Source organism: Sphaerodactylus townsendi, linkage group LG05 (genome assembly GCF_021028975.2).
Source record: "Sphaerodactylus townsendi isolate TG3544 linkage group LG05, MPM_Stown_v2.3, whole genome shotgun sequence".
Taxonomy (NCBI): domain Eukaryota; kingdom Metazoa; phylum Chordata; class Lepidosauria; order Squamata; family Sphaerodactylidae; genus Sphaerodactylus; species Sphaerodactylus townsendi.
The window spans coordinates 138,786,598-138,808,874 of record NC_059429.1 but is presented as its reverse complement, the minus strand read 5'-3'; the positions used below and the strand labels follow the sequence as shown (position 1 = coordinate 138,808,874).

The following is a 22,277-nucleotide window of genomic DNA, read 5'->3' as shown; positions in this document are numbered from 1 at the left end:
GTGCCCCCCACCCCCCAACATCCCAGCTTTGCCAAGGAGGGGCAGCAGGGGGCCTGTGAAGATGGGAAGCCCATTGTGTGAATGGGGGAACCCACAAGACGGGAAGCCCGTGGTAGCAAGTGGGAACCCACAAGTGGAGATTCGAGAAGACGTGGCCCCCTCCTATTTCCTTCTGTTCTCCCCCTTCTTCTCTGCCTCTCATTCTCCATCCAGCCGCCCAATGGTGGGATCCCAAAATTTTAATAACAGGTTCCGATGGTGGTGGGATTCAAATAGTGGCGCCGCCGCACACACGCGCCTCCAGTCCCTGTTGGGCAGGGAGGTTGCTTTAGGAACCCCTTCTGGGCACTCAGAAAAAATTAGTAGCCACTTCTAGAGAAGTGGTGAGAACTGGTTGGATCCCACCTCTGCAGCTGCCCCTTCTCTTCATCCTCCCAATTTTGCCCCTCTACTGCAACTCTCTTTCTGGGCTCTCCCTCTAGCTGCCCTACTAGCCCAGCTCTGCTTTGAACTTTCTGCCTGGCTGCCCCAGCCCTCTCTTTCTCCGTCTTCCTGCCCCTCTACCCCAGCTGTCTGTCTGCCCCTTTATTCCAGCGCTCTCTTTCTCTTCTCCTATCCAACTCTGCCCTCTCTCTGTTTCTGCCACTCGACCCCAGCTTTCATTCTCTCTTTCTGGCCACCTCCCCCACCCACCTCTCTTTCTCTTTCTAACTCTCCCAGACCCAATTCTCTTCCTGCCCCTACTCCAACTCTCCCCACCCTTTCCACCAGCCCAATTCTTGATAGTTGGCCTGGAGTGCTCCCAGTGGGTGTGGTGAGGCCTCCCCCCACCCCCCACCCCCAGACTTGTTCTCACCACCTCAGCCGGAGCCTTCCCTGGCCACTGGCACTGGGCTCGCTGCTGACTTACTCGAGAGTCAGCTCAGGCAAGGAACGGGACAGCCCCGCAAGAGCCCCAGAGCTTCAAGCAGAGTCACTGTCGGAGTGAGAAGGAGTCTGGGAGTTGTATTTCCATCATTTGAGAAATGGCACCTTCTGGACTACATCTCCCAGAGTCCTTTGCTTTTTCTGGTTCGTTGTCAGGAATATACTGTTCAATTATATAGTAAGACGACTACCAGGGGCCTTCCCCCCCGTCCCTCACAGGCATCTTTTGGCATCTCTTGCTCCAGAGCGGAGTTTGCTTTGTTCCCCACGGCATTTGGCCTCTGCAGATACTCTAAAGCTCATACAGGTAACCAATTAAAACGAAGTCAGGGGGCACTGATAGGCGCCAAGAGAAGGCAGAATGGGACCAGCAGGCTGGAGGAGCCCAGTGGCCAGTGAGCAGCTGCAGCCTTTCTGGGGGGATGGGCCGGGGCGGGGGGTGCAGCTGATTGGGAATGAATCTGGCCTCGGAGCAGAGGCTGGGCTGGGTATCCTGCAGCCTCTTCTGCACTCTCCGCTGCAAGGTGCCACATGAGCATTTGTGTGTGGAGGGCAGAGGAGCGCCAAAGCCAGGCCAGAGCTCCAGGGAGAGCCAGGGTCCCCCCTGGACCCCCCCCCCCCGGCCCTGCCGCCGCCTACCATCTCCACCACTTCCACCTCAGCCGTGATGCGGAGGTGGTACAGGAAGGTGGTCAGGTCCTTCTTCATCTGGATGCTGTTGTCGTCCATCTGGGCCACCGTAAAGATCCGCATCTTGCACTTCCGCCAGACCTGCAGGAGAGTGAAAGGGGGCTGAACCAGGGACCGATCCCCCCCGGCTCAGCCCAGAAGACCCCCCCTCGGACACCTCCCCTCCCCTCCCCTTCCCTTCCTCCCCCCCCAGGCTACCTTGTGCTGACGGAGCAGGAACGGCAGAAGCATCAGCATCCCTCCGTCATGCACGATCCACCACACGTCGATGTGGCCCTCAGAGAAGCGCTCTGTGTTGGCCGGGAACATGGCCACGTTCTTGGCCACGAGCAGTGCCATGTGGCCGGCTGTGGTCTCACGCACCAACTCTGTGGGCCATTTGCAAGGCAAAGAGTCAGGACAGCCATAGGGGAGGGGGAGAATCGGTGTCCGCTGCCCCCTCGGGAACACGGACATCAGGGGGGGGTGGGGGCTTGGCGAGACCCGTGGAAGATCGGCTGTTCATTTATTCAAAATGTATTTGGAACAACACAGCCTCAGCCTTCCAGGGCCACTGAAGGGCGGCTGACAGGTAGAATAAAGTACAGGAATACACAATAAAAGCACCAAATCTATCCAAGGCCAAGAAAAGCCAACAGAGGCTACTTCTAAAAGGCACCCTGCCGTCTATTGTCAAAGGCTTTCATAGCTCGAATAAACTGGCTGTTGTGGGTTTTCCAGGCTGTGGTCTGGTAGTTTTTGCTCCTAACGTTTCACCTGCATCTGTGGCTGGCAACTTCAGAGGCACGACACATATGCCTGTAAAAATGACAGCCATAGATGCGGACAAAAGGTCTGGAGCAAAAGAACACAAGAACGTAAGGACTAGCCTGCTGGATCAGACCAGAGTCCATCTAGTCCAGCACTCTGCTACTCACAGTGGCCCACCAGGTGCCTTTGGGAGCTCACATGCAGGAGGTGAAAGCAATGGCCTTCTGCTGCTGCTGCTCCTGAGCACCTGGTCTGCTAAAGCATTTGCAATCTCAGATCAAGGAGGATCAAGATTGGTGGCCAGAGATCGACTTCTCCTCCATAAATCAGTCCAAGCCCTTTTTAAAGCTATCCAGGTTTGTGGCCATCACCACCTCCTGTGGCAGCATATTCCAAACACCAATCACACGTTGCGTGTTAGTCCTAATTCTTCCCCCCAGCATTTTCAATGGATGCCCCCTGGTTCTAGAATTGTGAGAAAGAGAGAGAAATTTCTCTCTGTCAACATTTTCTACCCCATGCATCATTTTATAGACTTCCATCATATCCCCTCAGACATCTCCTCTCCAAACTAAAGAGCCCCAAACTAAAAACTACCAGACCACGGCCACACAGCCCAGGGAACCCACGACAGTAAGCGCCCTGCCATGACAGCAGTAGAGGTAATTTTAGGAAATTCTTTTTTGGGTGGAGATCACCCAATATTTTCCCTGGATTTCTTATTGATTTGAATCCAAAGATCTACAGGTGCAGAGAGAGAGTTGCTAATTTCCCTTGTGCTTAGTTCCTTCTCTTGTCAATTGATCTACAGCAGGGGTGTCCAACTCTGGTGCTTCAAATGTTCATGGACTACAATTCCCATCAGCCCCTGCTGCAGGGGTCTGCCACCTGTGGCTCTCCAGACATTCATGGACTACAAATCCCATCAGCCCCTGTCAGCATGGCCAATTGGCAGGGGCTGATGGGGATTGTAGTCCATGAACGTCTGGAGAGCCGCAGGTTGCAGACCACTGCTGGTATGGTCATTTCCCATCAGGGGCTGGTGGGAATTGTTGTCCATGAACATCTGGAGTGCCAGAGTTGGACACCCCCGATCTACAAGTTCCATGGGTGCTCAGGATGGGCAACCAGCTACAGATCCAGAGGAGATCCCGCCCCCAAGCACACCAGCGCACAGGACACTGATGCGGCTGAACAGCCCGGAGCCGCCACCTCCTCCTCCTCCTCCTCCTCCTCCTCCTCCTCCTCCTCCTCCTCTTCCTCCTCCTCCTCCTCCTCCTCAAGAGCACGGCTCCACATGCAGCAGCTTGACCCTTCCGTCCAGAGGTCCGGCCCCCTCACCCCTCCCCTCTGGCAGCAGCCCCTCCCTCCAGGGCATACCGATGAAGTTCCTCCAGGTCTGGTGGTCCTCTTTGCTGCGCCAGTTGCGTGGCCAGCCGACCAGCACAGCGTTATGCTGGAGGCCTCCGAGCCCGCTGGCCTGGATGAGGTGGGACACGCCGTCACGCACCATGGAAGAGGTCACCACGTGGCAGAAGCCCTTCACTTTCTCCGCCTCCATTTGCCTCCGAATGGACTGGGGAGAGAGGAACGCTGCGTTCAGCACCTGGACAGAGTCGGCCCCCTCCCAGCAGGGATCCCTTGTGGTTCACAGACCCCCCCCCACCCCCTCCACCCTACCTGTGCAGCTGAGGGCGGGGGGGGGTGAATGGGACGACCCCAGGGCTTTTTGCTACATTCGGCCCCTTAGGAGGGTTCACACATCTGCCAGGGAGGGAGGAAGGGAGGGAGGGAGAAAGGGAGGGGAGGAGGGAGGGAGGGAGGGGAGGAGGGAGGCAGGGAGGGGAGGAGGGAGGAAGGGAGGGGAGGAGGGAGGAAGGGAGAAAGGGAGGTAGGGGAGGAGGGAGGGAGGGAGGGAGGGAGGGAGGGAGGAAGGGAGGGAGGGAGGGAGGGAGGGGAGGAGGGAGGAAGGGGAGGAGGGAGGGAGGGAGGAGGGAGGGAGGGAGGGAGGGGAGGAGGGAGGGAGGAAGGGAGGGGAGGAGGGAGGAAGGGAGGACAGGAGGGAGGGGAGGAGGGAGGGAGGGAGGGAGGGAGGGAGGGAGGGGGGGAGGGAGGGAGGGAGGAAGGGAGGGAGGGAGGGGGAGGGAGGGGGGGGGGGAGGGAGGGAGGGAGGGAGGGAGGGGAGGAGGGAGGGAGGGAGGAAGGGAGGGGATGAGGGAGGGAGGAAGAGAGGGGAGGGAGGAAGGGAGGAAGGGAGGGGGGAGGGAGGGAGGGGAGGAGGGAGGAAGGGAGGGAGAAGGGAAGGAGGGAGGGGAGGAGGGAGGGAGGGAGGGAGGAAGGGAGGGGATGAGGGAGGGAGGAAGAGAGGGGAGGGAGGGAGGGAGGAAGGGAGGGGAGGAGGGGGGGAGGGAGGGGAGGAAGGGAGGGAGGGGAGGAGGGAGGGGAGGAAGGGAGGGAGGAAGGGAGGGAGGAAGGGAGGGGAGGAGGGAGGGAGGGGAGGAAGGGAGGGAGGGGAGGAGGGAGGGGAGGAGGGAGGGAGGAAGGGAGGGGGCGTCTTAGCTGAGGCCCCATTGAAACCCACCTCCTCCGCACGCTGGACCTGTGGGTGGTTGTCCAAGAAGGTGCCCTCCAGCACAGAGCCCACGATGGTCAGCCCCTTGCCGGCCTTCATCTGATTGGTGAATGAGAGCAGCTGTGGATGGACCACGTTCTGGTCCTGATCCACCCGGACGAGCACAAGCAGCTGTGGCCTGGGAAGGAGAGACCAGCAGGCCAGTCCGAACCTTAAGAACATAAGAAGGAGCCATGGCTAGCGATCAGACCAGAGTCCATCTGGTCAGCTCTCTGCTACTCGCAGTGGCCCACCAGGTGCCTTTGGGAGCTCACATGCAGGAGGTGAACGGACCGACCTCAGATCAAGGAGGACTGCAAAGTGGGGAGCTATAGATCGACTTCTCCTCCATAAATCTGTCCAAGCCCTTTTTAAAGCTATCCAGGTGAGTGGCCATCACCACCTCCTGTGGCAGCATATTCCAAACACCAATCACATGTTGCGTGAAGAAGTGTTTCCTTTTATTAGTCCTAATTCTTCCCCCCAGCATTTTCAATGGATGCCCCCTGGTTCTAGGATTGTGAGAAAGAGAGAAAAATTTCTCTGTCCACATTTTCTACCCCAGGCATAATTTTATAGACTTTCATCATATCCCGCCTCAAGGTGAAGGGGTGTCATGGTAGCCATGTTGGAATGTTTGAAGGGGAGTCATGTTGATGACGGGACGAGGGACTTGTTTTCTGCTGCTCCAGAGACTGGGACCAGGAGTGATGGGTTCAAGGGGCAGGAAAAGAGATGCCACCTCAACATGAGGGCGGCAGGGCTTGGAGGGTGGTGGACTCTCTCCCTTTGGAGGTTTCCAAACAGAGGCTGGGTGGCCATCTGTCGGGAGTGCTTTGATTGTGTGTTCCTGCATGCCTGGGGGTTGGCCACGATGGATGGCTCTTGTGGTCTGTTCCAACCCATTGATTCTGCAGCATATCCTCTCCTGCCTCTCTTTCCTGGCTCTGGGTTTTCTGCAGAGGTGGGATCCAGCAGGTTCTCACAGGTTCCCAAGAGCAGGTTACTAATTATTTGTGTGTGCCGAGAGGGGGTGACTCATGGGTGATTTTGCTGCGTGATTTTTGCCTTAGTTATGCCCCTCCTCTCAGCAGTAGCACGCAGAACTTGTAGCAATCTAGCAGGAGGTGCACCGGCGTGCGTGGCAGCCTGTGCCTGCGTGCATTCGTTTCCCGCCCAAGGACTGGCGCAGCGGCTGCGTCCTTGCCACAGCCCCGCCCAGGAATGCCCTGCCCCCAGAATGCCCGCCCACGCCACCGTTGTGCCCCGCCCAGCCCCATTGGCACTACGCCACAGTTTGAATCCCACCACCATGGGAACCTGTTACTAAAATTTTTGGATCCCACCACTGGTTTTCTGCCATGCTGGTCCCTGCAGCCCACAGCCATTCCTGCTCACAGCTGGCCCATGCAGGCTCTCACCTGAGACACCACAACTGCGGGGGCACCAACAGCCCCCGAAGCCTCGTGGCTTCTTTCAAGAAGTGAAGGTCTGCCCCAGTGAAGCTCCTGCTGCCCTGAGCTAACAACAAGGCCCACAACTGGCCCACAGGAGGACAGACGCCCGGGGTTGGCAGAGGCGCTGCTTTCCTTAGAGACGCCCCCGCCAGAGGCTTCTGAGCAGACAAAGGATAACAGGACAGACCCTCTTGTGGAGCAGGGAAGGGTTGAATGACAGGACGCAGCGAGCAGGGAGAAATGGGCAACCCTCCTAGTGGAAGGAGCTGATCAGAGGTGAGGCAGGCAGCAAAGAGAGACAAGGCCTTTTTAGCGGTGGCCACGCTGGGTTTGGGAGCGCCTTCCCCCAGAGGCTGGCCTGGCATCTCCATGCAGCCATCAGGTGAAACCTCCGGCCTTCCAATTGGGGGGGGGGGGAGGGGGTTCCCACCTTTTCCAGCGGCTTTATTGTCTGCTTCCAGCTTCAGGATTGTTTATGGATATTTTTAGGCCTCTCAGTGTAGGCTTAATGCTGTTTGTCATCTCTTCTTTTTAATATTCATAATTCATATTGTCTTATTGAATCATGTTTACTTGCCAGCTCCAATTCAGCAGGTCCCCGGAGAGGCAGCATATAAATCCCCCCGAATCAATTGATCAATCAATCTTGTTCGTAGCCAGACAGGCCCTTTGTTTCGCACCGTATCGCTTGATGAAGTTTGGCCCCAATACATCCGTCAGCAACACAACGCGGACGGCTAGCACAACGTGCTCAGAAGGTTGCGTGACGCCATTTCCAGCTTAGCAGCCGGCTGTGCTGAATCGGCTGTTCCTTCGCACCTACTCATTTGTGTGTTTGTTATGCAATAGAATATTTATCTATTTATTCGTGATGATTTTATGCTGCCTTTCCACCCAATAGTGTCTAGTACACAGCAGCAAACATAAAAACATTAGAACGATTAAACAATTAAGGCCCTGTTTACAATGTAGTCTGCAATTAAAGAAGAGAAGAAAAAGAGTTTGGATTTATATCCCCCCCTTTCTCTCCTGCAGGAGACTCAAAGGGGCTGACAATCTCCTTGCCCTTCCCCCCTCACAACAAACACCCTGTGAGGTAGGTGGGGCTGAGAGAGCTCCGAGAAGCTGTGACTAGCCCAAGGTCACCCAGCTGGCGTGTGTGGGAGTGCACAGGCTAATCTGAATTCCCCAGATAAGCCTCCACAGCTCAGGCGGCAGAGCGGGGAAGCAAACCCGGTTCCTACAGATTAGATACACGAGCTCTTAACCTCCTATGCCACTGGTGCGAAATATAAAACACGGAATGGGTTTATTGGCGAGTCCGGCCACCCCTGTCTGCACCAGCATGAGTGAGTTAGCGATCCCCCGCCCCCGCTCAGACAGTCTCTCTCCCATCACTGACCGCCAGTTCTTGGTGTGTGGGGGCCCTTCCTCCAGGCGCAAGAGGGCGTACCGGGCTGCGCTGAGGGAGAGGCCTCGGATGCCGTCCCCCCACTCTTTCTCTGCCCTGGAAGGAGAGAAGAACAGCTGGTTTCCATGCCTGGCTTTTCTCAACCGCTAAGAAGGAGTCTCAAAGCACCTTCCCTTCCCCTCCCCACAACAAACACCTTGCGAGGTAGGCGGGACTTGGGGAGTTTGGAAAGGACCGTGGCTGGCCCAAGGTCACGCAGAAGGCTCCATGGGGACGAGGGGGACATTGATCCTGGCTCTCCGGATCGGAGTCTGCTGCTCTGAACTATGACCCCTCACTGGCTCTCAGAGAAGGAGGACGTGCGGAAGACCGAGAATCCAGCCAGCACTGCCCCAGCCCCAGGATCTGTCAGGAGCAGAACGTGTCCTCGGCACACCCATGAGGCCAAAAGCGGCTTGGGAAGGGGGGGGGATTAAACATAGGCGCATGCTTAGGGGTTGAGCCAAGCCCCCTCCCCCAGGCCAACTAGACCAGGGGTCTGCAACCTGTGGCTCTCCAGATGTTCATAGACTACAATCCCAATTGGCCATGCTGGCAGGGGCTGATGGGAACTGTAGTTCATAAACATCTGGAGAGCCACAGGTTGCAGACCCCTGAACTAGCCCTACTTACCACTGTTTGGAGAGACCCTGATTGGCATCGTGCCCTATTTCTCCAGACTCCCATGGCTGGCCATTCCTGTCACCTGCATCTCGGGGCTCAGGAGGTAGGAGCACGGCCCTTGTGACGGCACCCAGAACTCAGCAAGGGGGAGTAGGAGTGGGAAACCTCTGTGGTGGCACCTCAGTACACGGGGGGGGGGGGGGCAGCTTCTGCAACGGACTCAGGAGCCCCACAGCCCCACAGCATCAGGAGGACCCAGACCTGCCCTCCGCCACTTACCCCCGATATTCAATGTATTTGTAGATGAGTCCTGCGATCAGCATGGCCACCAGCGCATAGTACCAGGAGCAGATGAACATCAGCGACAGGCACAGGCTCATGCCCAGGAAGGAGAGGGTCCTGCGAGCGGCACACCAGAGAGCTTGGCACAGCGGCCCACGCCAGCCAGCCAGCCAGCCCCGCCCCTGGCCCCTCCCCTCGCAGCCATCCACAAGCCCTTCTCTGGCAGAAGCCCCCCCCCAATCCCTGCCAAGGGGCTTCCCCTCAACACCCGGCCGCCCCAGCCGCGGGGCAGAGCACACCCACCAGTGGTAATAGCGAAAGCGCGGCCGCCAGTTTGGCGTCCTCAGCAGGGTCTGGACTGCGCAGGCCAGGTTGACAAACATGTAGCACATCAGGAAGAACCTGCAGGGGGAAAACAGAGGCCTGAGGGCAGCTGGCCGGGAGTCAGCGCTTGCTCCACCAGGGCTGGCCTCCAGAGGGTCTCCCAGCTCAAAGGCCGCCCACAAGACCTCCATGGGGAGCATCGGGGCAAGACGGGCGGCTGGAAGCTTCAGCCCCAGAGGACTGTGCATTTCCTCCCCAGCAGGGCCAGGGGGGTGCAGGAGGAGACGCCCAAGAGGTCTGTTGGGAAGACTTCCCCCGCCTGCCCTCCCCATGCTAGACAATTGGGGGGGGGCTTTCAATGGCATACATGGAGAGAATGGGGGCCACTTCATCCAGTGAGGCAATGAGGATTCCGATTTCGCAGATACAGGCTGTCAGTAGCAGAGCCCAGGTGGGCTCCCCATTCGCTTTGCCATGGCCAAAGACCTAGAGAGAGAGGGAGAGAGGGAGAGAGAGCTTCAGCCAATCCATAAGCAGAAATAGGCCCTTGCCCAGTGGTGGGATCCAAAAATTTTAGTAAGAGGTTCCCATGGTGGTGGGATTCAAACAGTGGCGTAGCACCAATGGGGCTGGGTGGGGCACGACGGGGGCGTGGGCGGGCATTCCGGGGGCGGGGCATTAATAATTTCTCTGTTACTGTAAAAATTCTTACTGTAAAAAAAAAGTTCCTAATTTCCAGCTGGTATCTTTCTGTCCATAATTTAAACTCATTATAGCAAGTCCTATCGTCTCCTGCCAACAGAAACAACTACTTCTCCTCTAATTGACTGCCTGTCAAATACTTAATACTTTCAAATACTTAATTTTGTTTCTAGAACTCAAAAGAAGGAGACTTTCCTTAAACAAGAAACTTGACCAAATTTCTAAAACATGTTTTTAAAACAGCCCAACAGGGAGAATGATCCCGTTTTCTACCTTCGCTAACCAGCCACATAGGAAACAACAGGACTTCGTGATTTTTGGACCTAATGGGATTTCTAATGGAAAAGCGGACCCAACTAGTAACCCCCTCTTGGCACACACAAATAATTAGTAACCCACTCTCGGGAACTGGTGAGAACCTGCTGGATCCCACCTCTGCCCTTGCCCCCGTGCATCATCACCTGCCCCTCACTTCCTGGAGGGCCGCAGCCTCCAGCTGCCCCTCCCCTCCTCCCCCTTTGATCATCAAGCCCGTTTCTGAGTGACACCTTGCTCGTTTTAGATCAGATTAGTGCAGTGCCCGCTACGTGGGGCTGCCCTTGAAGACTGCCCAGAAGCTAGTTGGTGCAGAACCTTGCAGGGAAAACTGGAGCGTTGACTGGCGCGTGTCGCAGGGATTTTGCATTGCTCTCCTCTTGTCCCATCTACACTGGCTCCCCATTTGCCTGTAGGCCCAATTCAAGAGGCTGGTATTGACCTTTAAAGCCACTGACCCCTAACATGGCCAGCTGCTAGCCTTCGTTAACCAGTCCCAACCTCCTCCTCCTCCTCCTCCTGCTGGAGTGGAAGGCAAGACCCTTCCTGCCGCCAGCAAATTCCAGAACGTCTCTGAGTGAAAAACGGCTCACAGCAAGGAAAGACCTTGTGAATTGGTTTGGGACTCAGGAAAGACCTCGCGAAAAGTGTCGAAAGCCAGAGGAGACGGAGGTGGCGGGGCTGCGTCAGCTGACTCCTCACAGGCCGGCTGCAGCGCTCGCTCGCTGGCTCTGCACAAGGATGCCGGGTGGGTCCGAGGGTGTCAAACAGCAGAGGGGCCGTGAGGGCAGGTTCCCAGCCACGAGGAAGCCCAGCAGCCTCTTTGGCCTGCCAGAGGCAGCTACACACTTAGCAGGTGGAAGCAGCGGCACAGAGAAGTTGGCTTCCGAGAGACACCGGAACCTCTCCGCTCTGAAGATCAGAGGCAGGCAGGGAAAGAGCAGAGGAGCAACGGAAGGGGGGCTGCTTTCAGTCCAGCAGGGGGAGAGGATTGGGGCCGTGGAGGACTCTCCTCCTGGGAAGCATTTCAAGCCAGGATAGAGCACATCCAGAGGAGGGCAACCAAAACGGTCAATGGTTTGGAATCCCTGCCCTACAAGGGGAGACTTTGGGAGCTGCACATGTTCAGTCTGGAGACGAGAAGCTTAAGGGGGGACACAAAAGACATCTTTAAATGGTTGAAGGGAGCAGGCTTGTTTTCTGCTGCTCCAGAGACCAGGACACGGAGTCACGGGTTCAAGGTGCAGGAAAAGAGAGTCCACCTCAACATCAGGAAGAACTTCCTGACCGTCAGGGCTGTTCGACAGTGGAATGCATGACCTGGGAGTGTGGTGGAGTCTCCTTCTTTGGAGGTTTTTAAACAGAGGCTGGATACTAGAACCAGGAGGCATTCATTGGGGAAGAGTTAGGACTAATAAAAGGAAACACTTCTTCACACAACGTGTGATTGGTGTTTGGAATATGCTGCCACAGGAGGTGGTGATGGCCACTAACCTGGACAGCTTTAAAAGGGGCTTGGACAGATTTATGGAGGAGAAGTCGATCTATGGCTACCGGTCTTGATCCTCCTTGATCTGAGATTGTAAATGCCTTAGCAGACCAGGTGCTCAGGAGCAGCAGCAGCAGCAGAAGGCCATTGCTTTCACCTCCTGCATGTGAGCTCCCAAAGGCACCTGGTGGGCCACTGTGAGTAGCAGAGAGCTGGACTAGATGGACTCTGGTCTGATCCAGCAGGCTTGTTCTTATGTCTCCCCAAGGAAGTGAGCAGGATTCTCTGACGGAGAAGGGAGTTTCCTGGGTCAGCTCCTTCTCCAGGCAACCGGAGCGTCAGCAGCAGAAGTTGCTGGGGTGGGAGTTCTTGCAAGAGCTGCTGTGGGAGGGGGGCTGCGGCATGCCAGTGGCAGCATGCTGAGCGCATCAGGACCCCACACCCCTCAGCCTGATCCCCTTTGCCGGGCCAAGCAAAGACGCTGCCCGGGGACCAGGGAAGCCGGGCTGCCCCCTGAGCAGTTACTCACCCGCAGGAAGGGTATGATGCCGTCCCGGGAAATGGCCTGCAGGAGCCGTGGGGCCCCAGTCAGGCTCTGCAGCCCCGCCCCGCAGGTGGAGAAGAAGGAGCCAAAGACGATCACCCAGGGGGAGGGCCAGGCCAAGGTGCCGACCACCAGGTTCCCGTTGACGGCCTCACCGAATCTGGAAGAGCAAAAGCGCGCGGGGGTCAGACAGGAAGAGCAAGAGGCACGGAACCCCCTTTCCTGACAGCCGTGCCGGGGGGGGGGGGATCTTACTGGAGCAGAAGCCACAATGCTGCTTCCCCCCAAGGGCCCTACAGACCACTGGATGACCAGGATGGGGTACCAAGAGGAGGGCGTGTTTCGAGGGGCTCCCCTCCCCCTGCTGCCAGTGGCGTCTTGCCAGTCCTGACGAGGCTGCTGGCATGAGCAGCCCTGAAGTGCCAGCAGCACCTTCCATGCCACGATGTGGGGCAAACAACCCCAACTCTGGCTGCTGGGGGCCACGCCAGCCACCCCTCCGTCCTGCCTGCCCTGGGAAGGGGAGGACGAGCAGTAGAGGCAGATGCTGCTGACCGTTAGAACAAAGCACTGAGTCTTCCACGCTCCCTGTCCCCACCCCCACCCCATGAAAAGGCCCACAACAGCCTCAGGTGCAGAAGGGGAGGGACTTGAGGGGGCTGCCCTCCCCGCCCACAGCCAGGTCCATAGGTGGGTGACTCACTTGTCCCGGAGCACGACCCCCTCAATGCAGGCCCCAAAGAGGATCACGGAGGTGATGTCTGCCAGAGCATCAAGGAAGAAGACTGGCCCGACCTTCTGGGGGAACAGCCGGGGTGGGGTGGGGGCTGAGGAGGGCTGCCCAGCATGGAAAAGGCCCCTGCAAGCCCTGGGCATCCTGACCAGGGGGCGGGGGAAGAGGCTTTGCTCTCTGGAGTGGGCGGCGGGGGGGGGCATTTTCCAATCAGTGTCCACAGAAGGCAGCAGCGGAGTAGAGCTGCCGACCGCAAGAAGGAGGCTGGAAATCCCTTGGAGTACAACTGGCGAGAGGTCTGTTTCCTCGGAGAAAACGGCCACTTTGGGCGGACTCCGCGCCCCACCCTCCACAGGCCCCACCCCTCCCCAACTTCCTGGCATTTCCCAACCTGGAGATGGCAGCTCCACAGCACGGGGGCGGGGGGCGGGGGAGGACTCTTCTCTGCAAAGAAGCAGCCGGGCAGTCAGGCCTCAGCTACGCCTTCCGCACCCCTTTGAGCTTCGCCACCTGAGGGCCCAGAGGTGGCTCTGGTGGGGCAGGGGCCCACAACCGTGCGCAGCCAAGCACCGTGTGGTGGGGGGTGGGGAGGTGTCCGGCGGGAGCAGAGAAGCATGGGAGGCGGGGGTGGGGGGCGGGGGGGAGGAGCAAACTGATGGCCAAATGCTTTCGCTTTCCCCAGGTAACCAAGCAGAGGCACCTGGCCCAGGGGGCTTCACCTCAGTCGTCTGGCCTGGAGTCCATCCTGCATCCCTGTGTTAAGGGAAAGGGGGGGAGGTGAACAGGGGCCCATGTATTGGGGTTGTGTGATTGTTCCAGTGGAACTAGCTTTCCCCCTCCAGCCACTGATGTCTGCCAATGAAGACTTCTAGACCTTCAAGTTGCAGGGTCTGGTTTGCGTTACAGATCCGGGGCTCGACAGGAGGGAGGGGGCTGGGGCAGCAGACCAGCCTGCCAGCCCCCAGACAGCAGACCCCGGGCCTCCCCCCTCCTCACAAGCATCAGGAGACAAAGGCCGCCGAGGCCTCCTCCTCCTCTCGCACCAAGGATACAGACGAGAGAAGTGGTGGCGATGGCCAGGATCGTGCCCGTGGGGATCGATTTCTGGGCATCACGCAGATCTCCGGACCTGTTGGAGCCAGCCATGATCCCTGGGAGAGAAGGAAGCAGAAGGGGGTGAAGGGGGAGCAGGAGGCAGCTGCCAACAGCCCTGGAGGAAAAGATCGGAAGCAAGGCCTGGCGTTGGCCAGCTGAATTACCACGTGACACGGAGGAGGAGAGCATCCCCGGGTCAATGGAAGCTGCTGTTCAAAGCACAGGGCATTTCGGCCACATGTGTCGTCTGGAGGGGACGCATGGGCGTGGGCTGGCCACATTCCAGGACCACCAGGCAGGGGCAACCGAGGGCTGACCACGCTGTCTACGTGACAAGGGGGGGCAGCAGAGTCCTCCTGCGGCTGCTTCTCTGACCAAGCAAGAGTGTGTGGAGGCTGAGCACCTTCCTCCAATACGGCCCCCTCCCCAGCACCCCCCCCCCCCGGCCTCTCTCCAGCCAGACTCATCGCCCCAGGTCTGCTCTGACTCTCAAGGGCTGGAGCCCCTGAACATCCCTCTGGCCTCTTAGCTGCTCCTGGGCTGGAACCCCACCCTGTGGACCAACAGGGCTGCCCTCTGCAGAGGCGGAGTGCTCACAGGGACATGGGTGCATATGTCCCCGGGTGCATGCCAGCAGGTCACGTGGGGGGGGGGAGAGAATCGCCTCTGGCCCCCCGCCCCTGGGGCCCACCCCACCAGACTGCTCCTTTGGCTGGCAGAACCTCCGCCAGTCGACGGAGCAACCTGGCAGGGCAGGGCTGAGGGGCACCTGGCGGCAGCCCAGCTAAACTAAGGTAAGTGGGGCATTCGGGGGGGGGGCAGCAGGTGTTGCCCCAGGTGCCGTTCCCTCCTCATGCCTCTGGCCCCCTGACATTGTCCGCATATCCAGGTGCCACCAGCGGGTGGCGGAGCTTTTACCTGTGACAGACGGGAAGTAGATGCCGACCAAGAGGGTGAAATATGAGGTCATATCGCTGAACACATAAGGCTGGTCCATATTGACGAGAGGGTCCGAGGGGGGCACGGAGGTCATCCCCTCCCTCTCTATGATCACCCCTTTGGGCAAGTAGGTGCTCCAGAGGTTTTCTGTGAAGACACAAGCCAGGTGATTTGGGATGGGGGAGGGCAGGATGGGTGAGTGACTTTGCCCCCCCCTTCCACAGCAGCTCCTCTCCACATTCTTGCCCCCCCTCCCCCTGCCCGCCCAGCACCTGGCTAATAGTGCCAAGCCCACCCCCACATGCAGCTCGATTTGGGCACTGAGGGGGGGGGGGGTTGCTCTCCTCCCACAGACTCCTTTCCAAGATCCCTCCATGGCTGAGCAGAAACAGTTTCACACGTGGCCCAAGGAAGTGGGGGCTCTATTTTTGCCTCTGCCCCCGAATACACCAAAGATGCCGTTTGCAGAATCAGACAAGTGGTCCCTCGAGGCCCGTGTTGTCCACTCAAAGCGGCAGCTGCTCTCCAGAGTCAGGCATGGTCCCTATCCCCACCAGAGCCTTCTAAGTGGCGCCCGGCGGGCTGAACCCGGGGCCTTCTGCAAGCAAAGTTGAGGCTCTTCCGCTCTGGCTGGGAGCCCTGACGATTCACACTATTGCCGGGAGGGACGATACGGACGCATTCAGGTCAGGGTCAGGAGAGGGGGGAGGCTCCAATGGGCGTGAGGGGCTTTCCCCTTGTTGGCGGTCTCACCACCACCAAGACAGCAGTGGCACAGGAGGTTAAGAGCTCATGTATCTAATCTAGAGGAACCGGGTTTGATTCCCAGCTCTGCCGCCTGAGCTGTGGAGGCTTATCTGGGGAATTCAGATTAGCCTGTGCACTCCCACACACGCCAGCTGGGTGACCTTGGGCTAGTCACAGCTCTTCGGAGCTCTCTCAGCCCCACCTACCTCACAGGGTGTTTGTTGTGAGGGGGGAAGGGCAAGGAAATTGTAAGCCCCTTTGAGTCTCCTGCAGGAGAGAAAGCGGGGATATACATCCAAACTCTTCTTCCCCTTCCTCTCCCCACAACAGACACCTTAAAGTGAGGCAGGTGGGGCTGAGAGAGTTCGGAGAGAGCTGTGACTGGCCCAAGGTCACCCAGCAGGAATGTAGGAGTGCTGAAACACATCTGGATCACCAGATAAGCCTCTGCCACTCAGGTGGAGGAGGAGTGGGGAATCAAACCCAGTTCTCCAGATTAGAATCCACCTGCTCTTCACCACTACACCACGCTGGCTCTGGATCAGCCTCCCTTTCGGTTCTTCCAGTTCGGCCCATGACCTAGACCACAGGTGTCAAACTCGCGCACCTCCAGATGTTATGGACTACAGTTCCCATCATCCCCTGCCAGTATCATGCTGGCAGGGGATGATGGGAACAGTAGTCCATGACATCTGGAGGGCCACGAGTTTGACACCTGTGACCTAGACGGAGTCAGTCCAGCATCTGCCTGGGAGGAGCACAGTCCTGGGGTGGGGGGGTTGGGGGGGGGTGAGAAGCTGACCCCATTGAGTGGCACTTCATCCTTCCCACCACACAGTTTTCCTGATTTAAATCTCCCCTCTGCTTTTGCGTTCCCTCCCCAGGTTAGGGAGAGCGAATCAGATCAGGAAAACTAAGCTGGGAACGGGAAGGAACCTCCTGCGGCGGAAAGTCCCGCAGAGCCTGAGGCTCAGCCCTGATTGGTTCTCCTTCAGCAGCACAGGAATCAATGCCAAAACTCACACAGGGTTCAAGGGAGCCCTTCTTTGGAGGGGGGGGCTGTGCCTACCAGTCTCCTCATGTAGAGCCAGGGGGGCAGCTCCTAACTGTTCTGGGGGATGTGATACCCGCCCTTCACCAAGGACCGGATCTCCCCAGCCACCTACAACCACATGGCCTGCTTTTCCTTCTTAAGGAGCATCAGGTAGACCCAGTGGTGGGATCCAAACATTTTAGTAACAGGTTCCCACGGTGGTGGGATTCAAACTGTGGCGTAGCGCCAATGGGGCTGGGTGGGGCACGATGGGGGCGTGGCCGGGCATTCTGGGGGCGGGGCATTCCAGGGGCGGGGCTGCGCCAGTCCTTGGGCGGGAAACGAATGCACGCAGGCGCAGGCTGCCACGCACGCCGGTGCACCTCCTGCTAGACGGCTTCCAGTTCTGCGTGCTACTGCGGAGAGGAGGGGCATAACGAAGGCAAAAATCACGCGGCAAAATCACCCATTAGTAACCCCCTCTCGGCATGCACAAATAATTTAGTCACCTGCTCTCGGGAACCTGTGAGAACCTGCTGGATCCCACCTCTGGGTAGAGCCCCCGTGTGCCCCAGACCCGGCCGTAGCCATGAGCCCTCCCTGGCCAAGCTGGTGGTTTTCTAGAAGCCATCAGACCACGACCTGGATGTCCTATGGGTGCAGACATCCCTGGGGGGCAGCCTGTTGCTTCTAGGAGGAGCCCTCGCCCACAACTGGCGCTCCCCAGAGATGCCCAGACTGAGACAGAGGACAGGCACAGGCAAGATCTCCAGGCCGAAAGGGGACAGGAGAGGCCTCTACGGTTCCAAGGCTGGCTGGACCACAGGTGAGGCAAGACAGCTGCTCCTGCTTCAGGAAAGCCCCACCTGTTTGGTGATCTCCCCAATCCCACCCCGTCACCAGCACAGGGCTGCTGGAGAGAGGCTGAGTCGTGGGTCCCACAGGAGTCCGTGTACCTTGGATGAGGCCAGAGGCGGCGCCGGGGATGCCCTGGATCTCCGTCACGTTGTTCTGGGTGAAGTACTCATCGCAGGAGGCATTGAGGAAGCGTGAGGAGCAGAAGAGTTCCCACAGCTGGGAGCCCACGGACTCGTTGCCCACTTGGATGATCTTGGCACACACGTCGATGCCGTGGCGGGACAAGGTCCGGTTGCCCAGCAGGCATATCCTGGCACAAACAGGGAGCGGAAGGAAGGAAGGAAAGCATTTCTCAGCCGTGGCCACCCCAAAAGGGGCTGATTCACACACGTCCTTCCTTGGAAGGGCCAAAGGCCGTGGGGCCCTCCTGCTCCCAACAGGTGGCCTGCTCATAGCTGCCCAGGGACGGGCTTGGCGCAAGGGCCGCTGTTGTTCAGAGCACGTGTGAACCAGCTCCTTTGGAGCGGTCAGTCTGCCTCCCATTCAGCCCCACCGTGCTCCTTATCCGCTGTGCATCGTGGCCTTTTCCTTCTCCTGAAAGACTTTTACCAGAACCGGCTCCTGGCTGAGCGAAGGGGGGAGGAGGGGCTTCTCAGAGGGGTGGCAAGGACAGAATGCAGCCAGGCAGCTTATGGGCCAAAGGGCTGGCGGGGGGGGGGGGGAAGGCTCCCCTCATGCCTGGAGCAGGCTGGCAGGCTAGGAGCCGGCCAGGGAAGGCCAAAGGTAACCAGCCAGGTGCATATCTGGGGTGCAGCGGCTCAGAGCTTGTGCCCTGGGCACCACTCGACCGGCAGTCAGTTTGCTCATCTTCTGTGAAAGCCAGCCCTCCTGCTTCGCCTCTGAGTTGTGGGAGGGAAGGGGGGGTGCAGTTTCATGCTCCCTGCAGGCCCCCACAATGTTATGCTCTGGGGGGCACAATTACAGTACTTGGCCCGGGCACCGTTTTCTGTGGATATACCCCTGTAATCAGCTTACTCTGCTGCTTGGTCGTAATTAGATTTTGCACAGGGGAAGACTTGGATTTACTGAGAAAATTACATCCGCGCTTCTCCGCTTTGCAAGCCCCCGTGGCCACGCATGGGCACACGGCACGGCGGCTGACCTCCTCCCCCCCAAGAGCCAGACTGGAGTTCAGACGGGTAACAAACAGCCTGCGCCCAAGCGTTGCTGCAACTGAAATCCAAACGCCTCCGCCCCTCACTACAGCCCCCGTTCCTGCTCACACTTCTCTCTCTCCACAGCCCCCCATTCAACAGAAAAGTCTCCCTTTCTCAGGCCACGCCTGCCGGGTCTCCAAGGTCAGAGCCCGATAAGGATCCAGGTGCCGCCTGGCTCAGAGAACGGAAACGGGGCACGCTGAACAGCAAGCGAAGCCCGAGGCAAAGCAAAGCGAACAAGAGGAATGCACATCTGCCAGGTGTCCCATTCTCCCAGCCACCCTGGACATGAACATCTGGCGAGGTCCCAGGCAGGCGACGTCTGGACAGCACGCAGGTGCCCATCCGTCTCCACCCGGAGTTTTGGTCACTCATTTGCATCGTCTTGACCTTCTCCAAAACAAGGCATCACTGGTGCCTAACAAGGTGAACTCAGGCAGGGTGGAATCAGGGCAGGCAGGACACAACGAGGCAGGCAGGGGGGGGGGCCTTGAGAAAACTCCCCCCACACGGCTGGAGATGAAATAGAGATGGGGCTGCCCCTTTCTCTATAGGGCAGAGCCACGAGGGCTCAGGAAGACTGCAATTATTAACATCCCATCTGTGAAGTCAAACCCTGATTCTCTGAGCCTACACCGGAGTTTGTGTTGCAAGCTTCAGGAAAGACTGGATTCTTCTGCGGTCCAGCCATTGAGTGCTCCTGGTTGCTCCCCTCCCTGGCTCTTTCACTCTCTCTGGTTTCTTCACAGACAGCAAGATCTGCCCCCCAAATCCCTCCCCAGCTTCTTCCTTTGCAGAAAACAAACCAGCCTCCTGCCTCCCATTGCAACAAAGAGAAACGGCACTAAGGAAAGGAGAGAACCGGACAGCCTCAGCAGCTTCATGATGCTACCTGGCAGCTGTGGGGGGGGGAGAGAGAATTGCTCCCACTGGGAAATGGGGGGGCTCGAGCCCCCCTGTCCCCCATAATTTACGCCCCTGTATGAAAGTAGACCACTAACCCTCACCCTCACTCAACAATGTATGACACTGACATACAATGTGGCCCTTTGAAGCAGGCAAGCGTGAGGCTGGGGGAGCAGTGTGGGCCAACAATGGGGGGGATTATTTCCCACTCCTGACCAGACACCCCTTCGCACGTGCCCAGCAGCTGGCTGACAGCGCCCAGTGGACGATTTCCACATTTTCAATTGGCCAGACAGCTCGTGGGAGAGAACCGAATGCTGCTGCTTCCAATTGGCCTCCTCCAATCCCACAGCCAAGTTACCTGTCTAAACCCTGCCCAGGTGATACTTCCAGCAGGCGACCCTGGGACCTTCTGTGTGCAAAGTAAGAGCTCAGCCTCCAGGCCGGAGACCCCTCCCCCATTCCAGCCCCCCCCCCCCCCGGTCTCCTGTTTATCACCCCACGATTTCTCTTCAAGATGAATTATGCTCACTCTCTACCATATTTTGGGCAAAGGCCAAGAGGGCAGTTTCCGGCCTGACTCTCGCAATAGACTCTCCCACCCCTTCTGCCTTGGAAAGGCATGTTTGGGCCCCCAGGACCACTGTAGGCCAGAGGCGAAGCTACAAGGGGGCCAGAGGGGTGCGCTTTGTACTGGGGACGCGCCTGGGGACACGCACAAAAAAATCAGGTTTGTGTTTTTTGTATTTTTTAGTGTTGTTTCAGTTTTTGGCCTTCAGGGGGCACAGTTTTTAGGCTAGCAGCACCAACATTTCAGGGTATATTTAGGAGACTCTCCTGATGAGACCACCCAGGTTCAGTGAGGTTTGCTTCAGGGGATCCAAAGTTATGGACTCCCAAAGGGGGTTCCCCCATCCCCCATTGTTTCCAATGGGACCTAATAGGAGATGGGGGCTACACCTTTGAGGGTCCATAACTTTGGACCCCTTGGACCAAACTTTACCAAACTTGGGTGGTATCATCATGAGAGTCTCCTAAAAATACCCTGAAATGTTGGTGCTGCTAGCCTAAAAACTGCACGCCCTGAAGGCCAAAAATTGAAACAACACTAAAAAACATAAAAAACACAAACGAACATGGGGGGCACAAAACTCAGATTTTGCACCGGGATCCATTTTCCCTAGCTATGCCTCTGCAGTAGGCACGTGGGGGGGGTGTATGCCCCCATCCAACTGCACCCCCCCTTGCACCAGCAAGTGCCCCAGAGACTCACGGGAAGGAGGGCGGGTCGAAGGCGGACTTGATGACCCCGGCGTAGATGGCGAGGATGGAGATGACGACGCAGCCCAGGAAGACCAAGGCAAACTTATTGACGTATTTGACTCCCACGAAGACCACCGTGGCCATGAAGGTGAGCACACACGTCCCGTAGACCCGCATGTTGTTCAGCATCGCAGCCGCCTCTCCGCTGGCATCCTCTGCCTTGAAGATGGCCATGGGTGGGAAAATGTAGGCCTGGAAGGGAGGCAGGAAACCAGGCATCAGAGATGAGCAACACTCGGCTTGGCCACTCCACGCCCCAGCCTGCCGTTTGTCCCAGAAGACCCCGCCTGCAAGAACCAGCTCCAGGCTAGGGCCTCTGCGCTCACCCTCGGGGGGCCAGCCTTCGGAAGCTTACAGGGGAGTGGCCGTGGGGAGTTTTCCAGGCTGTGCTGCTGCCTGCCAGAGGCAGACGCATTTGTAGTTTAGTTTTTTTCTCTTTCTCACAATACTAGAACCAGGGGGCATCCATTGAAAATGCTGGGGGGAAGAATTAGGACTAGTAAAAGGAAACACTTCTTCACGCAATGTGTGATTGGTGTTTGGAATATGCTGCCACAGGAGGTGGTGATGGCCACTAACCTGGATAGCTTTCAAAGGGGCTTGGACAGATTTATGGAGGAGAAGTCGATCTATGGCTCCCAATCTTGATCCTCCTTGATCTCAGATTGCAAAAGCCTTAGCAGAGCAGGTGCTTGGGAGCAGCAGCAGCAGCAGCAGCAGGCCATTGCTTTCACCTCCTGCAGGTGAGCTCCCAAAGGCACCTGGTGGGCCACTGCGAGTAGCAGAATGCTGGACTAGATGGACTCTGGTCTGATCCAGCTGGCTAGTTCTTATGTTCTTATGTTCTTATGTAGTTTTGTGTCCTGGTGGTTTTAGTGTGTGTGTGTGACTCATCCCAGGAATCTCTGAGATCCAGACCACCTGGACACACACCTACAAACGCAACTGCACATGAACCCCACCCGGACACGTGCCAATGCACCTCACTGCCCTCACACCTCAAAACAAAAACACAAATACCCAACTATGCAAAACGCTCCACACTGTGCCGCAGAAAGAAACACATTTTACCATGGGCACGTCTCTGAAGATGGCAGCTAGAGGTGCGGGTGAAATGCTAGGAGCAAAAACTACCAGACCACGGCCACATAGCCCGGAAAACCCACCACAGAGAGTGGATCGTGGCTGCGAAAGCCCCCCACAATACCTTCAAGGAGGCCTCTGGGAGAAAACCGCCCTGCACTGGCTGGGAAGAGGTAGA

General features: G+C 57.8%; 1 protein-coding gene across 2 annotated transcripts in view; it reads right to left on the bottom strand.

The window, feature by feature from the left end:
* The window catches only part of SLC12A5 (solute carrier family 12 member 5), a 121,031-nt gene that overhangs the window by 9,721 nt on the left and 89,033 nt on the right, over positions 1-22,277 (bottom strand). For both annotated transcript variants that reach the window (XM_048496365.1, XM_048496366.1), the window contains exons 7-20: positions 20,967-21,208; positions 17,669-17,880; positions 14,912-15,079; positions 13,951-14,049; positions 12,869-12,926; positions 12,151-12,325; positions 9,483-9,601; positions 9,095-9,193; positions 8,789-8,908; positions 7,838-7,942; positions 4,949-5,117; positions 3,748-3,943; positions 1,816-1,985; positions 1,567-1,698 (exon numbers count right to left, since the gene is read on the bottom strand). In XM_048496365.1, coding sequence (XP_048352322.1) covers positions 1,567-1,698; positions 1,816-1,985; positions 3,748-3,943; positions 4,949-5,117; positions 7,838-7,942; positions 8,789-8,908; positions 9,095-9,193; positions 9,483-9,601; positions 12,151-12,325; positions 12,869-12,926; positions 13,951-14,049; positions 14,912-15,079; positions 17,669-17,880; positions 20,967-21,208 — 2,064 coding nt within the window. The remainder of the gene's footprint in view (positions 1-1,566; positions 1,699-1,815; positions 1,986-3,747; positions 3,944-4,948; positions 5,118-7,837; positions 7,943-8,788; positions 8,909-9,094; positions 9,194-9,482; positions 9,602-12,150; positions 12,326-12,868; positions 12,927-13,950; positions 14,050-14,911; positions 15,080-17,668; positions 17,881-20,966; positions 21,209-22,277) is intronic.